Below are 12,500 nucleotides of genomic sequence, written 5' to 3'. Positions count from 1 at the left end.
TGACATGCCTTTTCAACAACACATCCCCATTTTCAAAACACCTGTGTCACCTCATCTTACTGCAGTTCACTACGGCTCCAGGATGATTGACTGAAAGGACATTCACAGGCCACCGAATTTCAGTCAATCCGCGGTTTGTGAATAATAATAATAATAATAATACATTTAATTTAGAGGCGCCTTTCAAGACACCCAAGGTCAATGGACCACATCCTGAGCGGGGGACAGGACTTCGAGACACTGGCCAATGGGATGGTATTGGATGCGATTGTGTTATATGGACTTCCTTTGCGTCCACTTAGTAGTAGAACCATAGAACCATGAAGTCAGTGAGTGCCTTTATTTTGGGATCCGATGTTGGCAATATACAATGCTGGGGGGGCACATAATGTCTGATCAAGACAGATTCCTGACAATTGCCACCCTACAATCATAGGTCTGAATCGCTACCTCTCACCCATAGATCACGAGTGGTTCCCTTTCTACCTTGCGAAGAACTGTATCTTTAAACCAGTATGTATAGTACAGTGAGATTCCGATGGTCCCAGTACAGCACAACCATGGAACAGCGTCCCAACCGCCCTTGGTTGACTCAAGTGACTGAGTTTATATGACGGCTACCGGCCAGAACGAAAAAAACAAAACACACATTTTCCCATCATTTTTCCCATTTCCTGTGAAAATATAGGCGGGGCTTCATTGATATCACTTCCTTGAAACCCTGAACATGCTAGTCCAGGAATACATGGGGATTGGACGTTGACCAGTGACAGCCCATAGTCCAGAAGAATCCCAGGGAGCCGTGCCCCCCCCGTCCAGGTTTTTGGAAGGTGCAGGCCGACCGACCCTTGTGGAACAATCCTAGCAAATGAGAATCACGGCAAAAAAAACAACCAGCTTGTGGGTTCTCATTAAAAACAGAGCAGCTGTTGGTTTCGATAATCACCTAATGTTCTGTCGGAGCAAACGCCATAGGTAGGCTAAGCTAACCAAGATTAGCACACCTTCAGTCTAAAGAGCTTCTAACCTGGTTTAATAACCTGGTTTTAAACCGTATTAGCAGAAATGTATTCTGGTGGATAAAGAGCTCAGGGATTAATCTGTATATTGCAGCTGTGTGTTTGTATATTGTGCTGTGTCCTTTGAGTTTTTTCTATTGAAATTGTTCTTACGCTCCTTTGAATGACATTTATGTTATCAAACAATGAAAAAGGGAAAACCCCTGCATCAAATGCTTGTGCAGTTTGCTATTAGTTTATACCAACTATGATTACTTGAAGAGCTTATAAATCGAAAAATATGATTATCTTCATCGCCGGGAGGAAGTCGAGGGTGGTTTTATTTGCACTTTACTTGGATAATGGTTTTGGGGGACGTGAGGCCTATTAACAGATTAAGTACAAAAATAAGCACATTAGCAGAAGAAATATGGAACCAGAGATTTGTGTTATCTTTCGGGATGGAGGTAGCAGTTATTTTGGGGGATTGACCAAATGAGTATCGATGGAATCGTCCTCGGTTTATCAGGGTGTGTGTGTGTGTGTGTGTGTGTGTGTGTGTGTGTGTGTGTGTGTGTGTGTGTGTGTGTGTTAAGAAGGAATCTGATCACTGTCATTATCGTTTTTAAAGAGCTAATTATTGGAGATTTATTGCTACGGGGCTTTAGCCCATTCATGTGCAGTAGAAAAAATAAAACCGAGGCTCTGGCGTTGTGTTCTAATCACATCTTCAACCGCACTGTAATCCCCTGTCAAATCGCTCCTTCTACGTTGGATGCCAACCTGCATGTCAACAGAATCCCTTCCTGTTAAACGCGGCCTCCGTCATGCCAAAACATTGCTATGCAGAACTACAGATATACCAGAGAGCCTCGTGAGTTGAGAAGACTCTTGGTCGACAGTGACTCACACACGGGTAGGCTGAGATGACCTCCCTCATGCAGAACACCATACAGGCACGTTAATAGAAAACGATCGCTGTTTTGGCTTTGCTTATCGCAGAGCTGTACTGTGTGATTTGCGGGAACACAGAACAGGCAGTCAAACGTGCCCTGACACATCTGCGCCGTTATAAAGGGGCTGGAGGAGAATATGGGCATTTATCTATGGGCTGTGTCCAATCGGGGGCCGCGTACACACACCAAATCTGCAGTCACATGTGTGCCAGAAAAACCTGCACAAAAGCCCGCCTGCATCAAACCAACGAGAACGCAGGCGGGCGCACACACACACACACGCACACACACACACCAACTCAAAGGAAAAAATTTATAAAAAATATGTGTACGTGCACTGTCCCTGCACAGTGCACAACGATAACACGCCGTCCCGCACCCGTGATTCTACAAAAAAAAAGGATCGACGTCGGAGGCTTCAGAAACGGCTTAGCGACACCTTTTATTACGCATATCAACGTTGCACGGGAGACTGGGGCTGACGTTATATCATAGCGATGCTGCTCATCCGAATCACACAGCCGTCAAGACTGAACCCCACAACGCCCGTGCACCGCGCGCGCACACACCTCTGCGCAGCGGGGGTCGCGGATGGTTTGTAAACGGCTTGTTGGCGGGGGTAGATGGGGAGATGGGTCGCTCCCAGTCCCTCCCCCGTGGCTTGGTTAGCGCGGAGGTGGCCGTGTTTGCATTGCTCTGGTGTGGAGGAATGCTACCACAGCCCCACCGGGTGACAACATGGGGGCTTCATTGTGACATGCCTCCCGTTTCTGGGGGCTTGTCGCGTAAAGAGAATAAGCCGAAGAACGAAGCTTATCGCCCCCCCCACACACACAATCACACGCACAGACACAAACACGTACACACACACACACCTTCCAGGTCGGCCAAAACAACGCGATGAAAAGGGGGTGGCTAGCGGGGATTCAAGGCTAAGATCGGCGGCTAACCAGCAGATAAAGCTAGTCTCTTCTCAAGGCTTTCCGATGCCTTCCTCTCTCTGTATCCCCCCCTGTCCCCTACAGCCCCCCACCACCAACCCTCTGACTGTGCAGTCCCCGCATTCTCCCCTCTGCTTGCTAAGCACGCCGACACATTTCTGCCTGTGCAAATAGCACGGTGGGGCCACCGCCGAGCTGCACTGCATCATATCCGAGACCATTGCTGTGCCCGCCGGCCGAAACACAACCACAAACCCCCCCCCCCCCCCCGGCCGGTATCAAAACACTCACTTCCGAAGCTGCTCCCTCATGTCGCGATCCCGATATGTCTCCCAGCCGGGCGGCGGTGAACGGATCCCCGGATCGAACCGAGGCAAACACCCGCCGACGAGGCGTTTTCAAGAAGTCCGGTTTGCCAGTGTTCCTTGTGTGTGTGTGTGTGTGTGTGTGTGTGTGTGTGTGTGTGTGTGTGTGTGTGTGTGTGTGTGTGTGTGTGTGTGTGTGTGTGTGTGTGTGTGTGTGTGTGTGTGTGTGTGTGTGTCGATGGATGTGTATGTGTGTGTAGTAGGTGTGTGTGCCGACGAGCGCAAGCAGCGGTAGTTTGCAGGGGCTGGCGTTCCAGCGAGACGAGGCGGAGCTATGCCCGTCCCTTCCCCCCACGCGCAGTGTTCCTGAAGCAGCTAAAGAACCCCTGACACCATCCGCACGAGCTTTTTCACCTCCGAGGAGGAGGAGGGAGGAAGGAGGAGGAAGAAGAGGAGGGAGGGAGGGAGGAGTAGGAGGAGGAACGCCGGAGGAATTGGGAGGAGGAGGATGGGGGAGAAGGAGGAGGAGGAGGAGGAGGAGGAGGAGGAGGAGGAGGAGGAGGAGGAGGTGGTAAGGGTGTCTGTGACTTTGGCTGCGATAAGTCCACCTCCAGTATTGCAAAATGTGGATGTTTCGGTACACCTTATTTCTACCCGTTATTATTATGTTATTAATGAGTTTGATGTCGAAAACAAATAGGCCTTACCATTTTATAAGGCTACTATTGTAATCTCATTTAGGCAGGCTAATCCTATTTAACTTTTTTTGTGCTTTGACAGTGTCGGCCTCATTGTTCATTTCCCAAGCCAATAAAGTCATTTTATATGGGAGTTGAAGGGAGATTGAGATAAAAAGAAAGGCGGGAGAAGGGGGAAGAAGAGAGCTGCCTGACCTATATCTAGCCGGGTCTGAACTGGGATGTTAGCCTTCGATAGTTGGCCATTAACCTGCGAAGAGGAGGGAACGTGTCTTTGCGCGTGTGCGCATACGTGTGCGTGTGTGTGTGGGCGTGTGCGTGTGTGCGGGCGTGTGTATGTTTTTGTTTTATGTTTATGGATTAAAAAAGTGTACAATTATCACTTTTCGACTGCCTAATAACATCCGGACACTACCGTATAATAGAAGGACAACTTATCCCTGTTTGTGATCTTGACCACAAAATGAATAATAACATAAAGTTGAAAACAATAACAAATATATAAAATGACATAATATAGGTACCTAATATAGGTCTTGGACATATTGAATGAGGGACTATTTTTCCCCGAATATAAACACAGGAAATGATGTTTGGTTGTTTTGACCTCGGCTCAGCAGAACCGAAACGGGGACGTTCTCCCAACATCCCGACGACCTTTCCTAAACAACACAGACGGGTGGTTCAAAGAGCGGCCGCGCGGTGGCTGTGAACGAAGAACAACATTGAAACGGAGCAGTTCCCAGAGGTGGTGTCGCTACCACCGCTCCACTCTCTGCCCCGTCTTCAGATGACTACTACCGCGAGGACGGGGGGACGGGGTGACGGGGTGACGGGGGGACGGGGGGACGGGGGATGCAGTAATCAGTGATTTGTGCTCCGGTACAGCAAACAACACCCCCTCAAGAGAACATGTGTGTGTGTGTGTGTGTGTGTGTGTGTGTGTGTGTGTGTGTGTGTGTGTGTGTGTGTGTGTGTGTGTGTGTGTGTGTGTGTGTGTGTGTTTGCATGCGATTGTGTGCGTGTGTGTCTTGTCTGGGTGTGTCTGTATGTTTGTCTGGTAATGCAATTGTGGCTGTCCATGTGTGTGTATGTGGGCGCGACTGCATGTTTGTGTGTCTGTATGTGTGTATCTGGTAATGAAATCGTGGGTATCCAAATGTGTGCGTGCGATTGTGTGGGTGTGTCTGTATTTGTGTATCTAGTCATGCAATTGTGGGTGTCCATGCGTGTGTGTGTGTGTGTGTGTGTGTGTGTGTGTGTGTGTGTGTGTGTGTGTGTGTACTGTCACTCACGGGGCCTGGGTCATCGCAAAAGGTTCAGCTTTCTCACTGCATATAGAGAGGAAAAACGGTCACTTCCGCTCTCTCTCTCTCTCTCTCTCTCTCTCTCTGTCATTCACCCACTTTCTTTCAGAGAAAGAGATCCCCTTGCTCGCCCTATTTTCTCTTTCTCTCTCTCTCTTTCTCTCTCTCTCTCTCTCTCTTTATCTGTCATTCACCCACTTTCTTTCAGAGAAAGAGATCCCCTTGCTCGCCCTATCTCTCTCTCTCTCTCTCTCTCTCTCTCTCTCTCTCTCTCTCTCTCTCTCTCTCTCTCTCTCTCTCTCTCTCTCTCTCTCTCTCTCTCTCTCTCTCTCTCTCTCTCTCTCTCTCTCATCATGTTAACAAAATATAGAGCTGGAAGGTCATGTGGTCGTACAGGTACAGGAAGTCAAAATAGTCCACCCTTTCACTATCTGAAAGAATTAAAACCTACATTTCCTGGAACAAAATTGCTACATTTCCCACAATGGAATGTTCTGTTTGTTGGTGTTTGTTAAATAATAACAATTATATATATATATAATTTATATAAATATTGCCATGCCACATTAGTGAAGCCTGATCATCACTGTAGTGGAGTGGAGTTTACTAGCTCCAATTTGAAAGTAAACTAGGCAGAATTCAGCCTGTTAAATTTGTTTCTTTTAACAATTGACCGCACTTTCTGTTCCCTCTTTCTGTCCTGGCCTGTTGGACTTTTAGTACTTTATATTCAGACCAAGGTCAAGGTTACTTTGAACGGCTACTTTTTCTGGCTAACCTCACAGCCCCCTGACCCAGGTCAATTGTAGGACTACTTTTTGAGATGTGTTTGTGATCAATGATCGTCCAGACTCCTTTCGAGGAGCCTATAATAGGAAGCTCTTATCCCGGCATGACATTCCAGCTCTATGGTGTGTCGTCAATTCTGGCCACTGACACACAATCAGCCAATCGAGTCAGCCAACCAATAACACACTAGAATCAGCCTGGTCAGTGAGATAGCGCTGTGAGCCACTGGGCTAGCCTGTTAGCTAGTTACTGCGTAAACACATTTGCCATGCTAGCACACAAACCAATTAAAAAAGAGCTGAAGCAAGACTCTGCATTAGATAACTATATAGTCGTTATCATTGTTTACTTCAAGGGGTAATCATTATAAAACACTCATCAAGCATCAAATTGGGAGTGTTGAAAATAGGGTGGAGTAAGTAACTATTATGCTGTTGTTTTTTGGTTTTCGGTCTGCCTTCATCCCATGATGCTATCCAAAGTCAAGTGTATTCTTTAAGTGGGAAATATCAAAGTCATCTCAGCCATGGTCATATTAATGTTGAACTTCTGGAATGCATTGATTACAGATGAATGAATGGATGAATGGAACATAACAAACAAAAGTGATGGTTGAAATAGATGGATGAATAGTTGGATGAAAGGACAGATGGATGATTGAATGAATGGATAGATTGATGAATGAGTACATTAGAAAAGCCACACCAAGCACCTCAGTCAACCGCCCTCTGCCAAACTATTTTACTTTTCCCTTTTTTAAGACGTCACTATGGTGAAGGGGGTCGGCTTTTAAGGTATTTCAAACTGGTAGCCAGCCGCCAATATTTTCTGTTTATTGAACATATGGTTGTATATGGTATATGGTTGAACATGCGTTGTTTATTTTATGATCAATTACAATAGAAACAACAACACATTTCAGTGAATATGATTAATTTTGTGTGAAAGGTTATGAAAGGTAATGTTTACAGTAACTGGTACTTTATAGTAAGGAAAAAGGAAAAAAAACCTTTTTATTTCCCAGATTTCGACTACAGTATTTGGATTGTCGTAAATATGTTGAGTATAGTTTAGGCCCAGGTTGCGATGGCATTTGGGAAGAATTTATTATTATGATCCACATTAATATTTTGTCATAGCTGCTGCATAAAAAACAGCCATGGCAATTTTTTTATTAGAAAGCGATCACACGTTAGAGGAAGTTGTTACTACCCAGATGGGAATTATATGAAAAGCCACTTCCGCAAGCCGAGATATGCTTAGTAGTCAATGTTAACGGTATTAAAACAAAAAAGCCCAAAAGCACAAAACATGTGAACCAGCGCTAAGCTTCTGTGTGCTACTCATCCGTACTTACTTGATGTAGTAAGGCACATTGTTGGGGGAAGTGCCTTGCTCAAAGGGGCTGTCAACCGACCCTGTGGAAGCAGACCAACAAACGTCAGCAAGGATTTACGTTTTAATTAGTTCTTGTTCAGAGGATTTCAGGCTGTGACTACATGCTCTAAAATTCCATGAACATTCTTAAGAACAACGCAGAGTTCCAAATCCGAAAACAAAGTAAGCCAGATAAACCTTGGGATTCCAGATCATGAAAGAATATTTTTTGATAGAATGATGAAACACATTTTGCCATGCATTTCATGCCAATATTTTCAGACAGACATATTTGTCCCCTTAGGGAAAGGAAGTGCAGGTAATAATTTGCTTGTTGAACAGGAAAACAATACAATTCTAATTAAATAGTCTTGGCAGAATCAATTGACGAAAAAAGTGTGTGAATTTGCTAGAGCACTGTGCTTTTCAACTATCTACCGGAATTCGCATTCAACTGAAGTTTCATAGAGAAACTGGCTGGCTCATGGAGGCCATTTTGGGTCAGTGGTGAAGGTCAATGTTCATATTAGCTTCCAGTGATAAAAAGTAAGATGGGGAAACAACAAGTTGTTAGGAAAGCATGGGTTCATTGAACAGACTAATGAGTCATTGTGCTTACACACACACACACACACACACACACACACACACACACACACACACACACACACACACACACACACACACACACACACACACACACACACACACACACACACACACACACACACACACACACCTTGATAATCCTAGGAACTGTTGACAACCTTGGTGTCTGTGAATGTGTATATCTGTATTCTAAACACGTGTTACTGTGTGTGTGTGTGTGTGTGTGTGTGTGTGTGTGTGTGTGTGTGTGTGTGTGTGTGTGTGTGTGTGTGTGTGTGTGTGTGTGTGTGTGTGTGTGTGTGTGTACTGACCATGAAGCAGCATGTAGTCTCTGTGAGTATCCGTCAGCTGCTTGAGGTGATCTTTAATTGAGAGCTGAGACAGAAAGAGACAGGGAGACACAAGTTGAGTTACTAGTAACATCAGGAAAGAGAGAGAGAGAGAGAGAGAGAGAGAGAGAGAGAGAGAGAGAGAGAGAGAGAGAGAGAGAGAGAGAGAGAGAGAGAGAGAGAGAGAGGGTGAGAGACAATGACTATATATCAGTAGATGGAGAGAGATAAGGAGGAAGGAGGAATGACGATAGACAGATCGATTGGGGGAGAGAGAGGAAAAAGAGAGACAGAGGAAGAAGAGAGAGATAGAGGAAGAAGAGAGGGACAGAGACAGAGCGAGAGACAGACAGACAGACACAGACAGACAGACAGACAGACAGACAGACAGACAGACAGACAGACAGACAGACAGACAGACAGACAGACAGACAGACAGACAGACAGACAGACAGACAGACAGACAGACAGACAGACAGACAGACAGACAGACAGACAGAGAGAGAGAAGTTTCTGTACTTCCTTCATGGCAGGGTAAACACAATATGGTCACAAAGGGACAAAGTGATGACCAAACAGACAGCATAAGTAACTAATCGATCGGCTGAGGTGTTGGACAGCGGAGGGACAGGTATAGACAAATGGATTGAAGCAAAATGTTTGAGGTCGTGGAAGCCATGAATCTGGAGAGGTTTGTTGAGACGGAAAGGGGAATCCATTCTGTCACTCTCAGAATGGATTCCGTTGAATCACCAAAACAAAAGGCAAAGGTTTACTGCAAAGTTGGGTCGATATTTTGAAATAACTCACAACCGCTAAACCTTGTTAGACTTAAAAGGTGATTAAAAGAAGACCATTCAGGCAGCTAACTGGCAATTAAGAAAGAACATCTTGCTCTGTGTCCTGTCTTACTGTCTTACCTAAATAGCTGACCAGCTAGCAAAATATTATATGGTTATGTAACAGATTATTTCAACTCTCAGAATATAATTTAAGTAGGCTAATATCTTCAGCAATGCTATATTCAATGAAACTAGCTCTATTGCAACACATTATTTGAAGGACCTCACCACACCGACACAAACTGAACATAATGTGCTCCGTTTAAAATTCAAACTGTCAGGGCGAGACTTAACATTTAAACAGCACAGAAACTTTCCCCCTGTAGTGCTGGTAGTGCTGTGACACCACTTTCCAGGTTTTGACTAAATGTTAAAAAAAAAAAAAAATGATGTGCGGATCAGGTGACCTTCATCCCTCCCCCCCCCCCCCCCTCCAAAGTCTGCGCGCTCTGTCATTGTGATGGGACACTCTATTCTAGGGCTGCTCGATTATGGGAAACATCATAATCGTTCAATATTGAAATCACGACTATTCAAACGATTATTTTTGAATTTGAAAACCTGTTGTATTTATTCAGCATGTCTCTCCCAAAATAAACGTTGTAACTGAGAACTTTGAAAATTCAATGGTTGACACAATGGTCAAAAAGAAAATGTTCCAATCTAAAATAATTTACAGATATGTATCCAGCTGTTCTGCCTTTTCTAAAAAACATTAAATAACACATATATAAAAAAATAAATAAAAGAAAAATCGCAAAACTCGATTATGTTAATTTTGTGATTGTTTGACGCTAAAATCGAAATCACGATCAAAATTCGATTAATCGCCCAGTCCTACTCTATTCTATAAGAAAAAGTGAAATAGATGGGTGGATCAATGAAAAATGGATTTATACCATAGAAAGTAAAAAAAAGGGGCAGAACGAAGAAAGAAATTGACAAATGCGCGTGAACTCAGAGGGGACAATGCAACACATATGACGAGCCACGCGTGGGATGGGGCGAGCGAGCCCGGACTCTGATGAAAGAGAGAGAGCCGGACTGGGGTAGAGAAACCGGGTACCTTTGAATCCACCTCACTCTCCCCGGTCCTCCGATCTCCGGTATCCATGGTAACCTAACGAGCGTCATGGGAAACGAGAGGAGCAAGGTTGCGGTTGGGCAAGTGACCGTTTGTACTGGCCAATAAGAACAGACCTTTGTTGGCACAGGAAGAACAACACAGCGAGCCCTGTATAGTGACTAATGAGCTAAAGTTGGTACGCGCACAAGCACGCACACACAGCCACATGCTCGACACCCTTGCACTAAATAGCAGGACGTGCGATCGGGTCAATTTGTTTTTAATATTTTATAACTTTTGATGTTTCTGGGCACCAACACAAAACGAAAAGTCCCATTGACTCAGGTGACAAAGAAATTGGCCAGTCTGAGTGACATCACAGACATTTAATACGATATTGCAACCACAAGGGATGGACAGCTTAAAGGGAAACTTCACCCATTTCCATTAAGCTTTGTATCGTTAGAAACCCACTCATATTTTTGAATGGTCGTGCATCATTCCCTTATTTTCTGGAGAGACTGGAGAGATCGGTATCGATCTCCAACACTTCCTGTTTAAGATGACGCAATATGACGATTTTTGCGTAGAAGTAAATAGGAAGTGTAAGAGGGGAGGATTCTCGTAAGACTACAACCACTAGTCCCACCCCTCTATAGGGGGTGGGACCCACTGACGCTACAGACCTATTAGAGCAGTGCCAGTGGGTGGGACTTCACCAGCAGAAATATGCTAACAGAGGCTGTTGATAAAAATGAAGTACAATGGCGGAGGGTACTGGATCTGACGTAGAAGATGGCACCATGCAAAAGTTCACCATTTCGAAAGAAATACAAACGAGGACTACCGTATTTTCCGCACTATAAGGCGCACCGGATTATAAGGCGCACCTTCAATGAATAGCCTATTTTAGAACTGTTTTCATATATAGGGCGTACCGGATTATAAGGCGCATAGAATGGAAGATACTGCAGTCAAACGTTTGACTGGGGTTGCGTTATGCATCGACTAGATGGAGCTGTGCTAAAGGGAATGTCAACAAAACAGTCAGATAAAGTCCAACTTTATTAAGCGTTCTGACAACTCCGTTCACTCCCATGGTAACGATGTTCAAACGTTAATGTGCATATTAACAATATCTCCCAGCCTTGTTCAGTTGTAAACACGTAAAAGAAACACAGTCTGATACCGCTAATTCAAACGTTAGTGCATAACTCAACATTGTTCAGTTACGTATAACACGTAAAGCTCACTTTTTCAGTTCATTCCCCGTCCACGAATCCCTCGAATTGTTCTTCTTCAGTGTCCGAATTGAACAGTTGGGCGAGTACGACATCCAACATGCCCGGCTCCCTCTCGTCATTATCCGAGTCAGTGTTGCCTGGCAGTGCAGTGATTATTCCTGCCTTCGTGAAAGCTCGGACCACAGTTGAGACTGATATCTCAGCCCAGGCATCCACGATCCATTGGCAGATAGTGGCGTAAGTCGCCCGGCGCTGTCTCCCCGTCTTGGTGAACGTGTGTTAGCCTTCTAAGGCCCCGTCCACACGAAGCCGATTTTTTGGTGAAACCGCATAAGTCTTGTCCGTTCGGCCGACCGTCCAGACGGAGCCGGCGAATCCGGTGCCCGAAACCGCACATTTCTGAAACCACCCTCGGAGGTGGTTTCAAATCTATCCGGACCTCTGCGGTTTCGTGTTAGGATTCGTGTGGACGTCTGAAACGCTTGATGGCATTAGCCCCCCGCCAGCTGGGGGACGTCAGAGTTGCGTTTAATTTTTTATTTATTATTTTATTTGTATTCTTTTTGTAGCTTTAAATAAAGCACCTTGATAAATGTAGTTACTAACTGTACATTAAAAAGTATTTCTGCTCAATTTAAAAGGTTGAATCTCCTCGTGACTGAATGTTTGTATACAGCGCGCAGGCTTGATGCGCTCCACTTTTTTCTGTGGAAAACCAGCGTCTTGAATATTTACTACAGCGTTTCTACAGCTCGATGCGGTTTCGAAATGACTCCGTCTTTACGAAGTGCGCCTTATTGTGCGAAAAATACGGTAATTCACCGAGTTCACCAACTAATACTCTTCACTAGAAATGTTGTGTGAAATTATTTTCAAGCAGTCTTGCGGTATCAGCATGGCAGATGGAACAGCGAGGTGTCCAATAGGCGGAGATCTAGATCAGCGGGAGTGGCCAGCGAAGCTGTGCATCGTGGTGCATGGTGGGAGTTGTTGTCTTCAATCCACAAGCGCCAAAAAGTCACTTTCTGCCTTTTCTCAG

General features: G+C 45.0%; 1 protein-coding gene across 8 annotated transcripts in view; it reads right to left on the bottom strand.

The window, feature by feature from the left end:
• dmd (dystrophin) overlaps positions 1-12,500 on the bottom strand; it is a 72,984-nt gene that overhangs the window by 27,139 nt on the left and 33,345 nt on the right. For 2 of the 8 annotated variants that reach the window (XM_060048909.1, XM_060048905.1), the window contains exons 21-24: positions 10,218-10,271; positions 8,292-8,355; positions 7,352-7,412; positions 5,194-5,229 (exon numbers count right to left, since the gene is read on the bottom strand). In XM_060048909.1, the coding sequence (XP_059904892.1) occupies positions 5,194-5,229; positions 7,352-7,412; positions 8,292-8,355; positions 10,218-10,271 (215 nt within the window). Of the gene's footprint in view, positions 1-3,186; positions 3,580-5,193; positions 5,230-7,351; positions 7,413-8,291; positions 8,356-10,217; positions 10,272-12,500 lie in introns of those variants that run through there. The other 6 variants (XM_060048906.1, XM_060048913.1, XM_060048908.1 and 3 more) reach the window with 5 other exon arrangements.

Source organism: Gadus macrocephalus, chromosome 4 (genome assembly GCF_031168955.1).
Source record: "Gadus macrocephalus chromosome 4, ASM3116895v1".
NCBI lineage: Eukaryota > Metazoa > Chordata > Actinopteri > Gadiformes > Gadidae > Gadus > Gadus macrocephalus.
The sequence above is the reverse complement of the archived record's forward strand: the minus strand, read 5'-3'. Positions and strand labels throughout refer to the sequence as shown.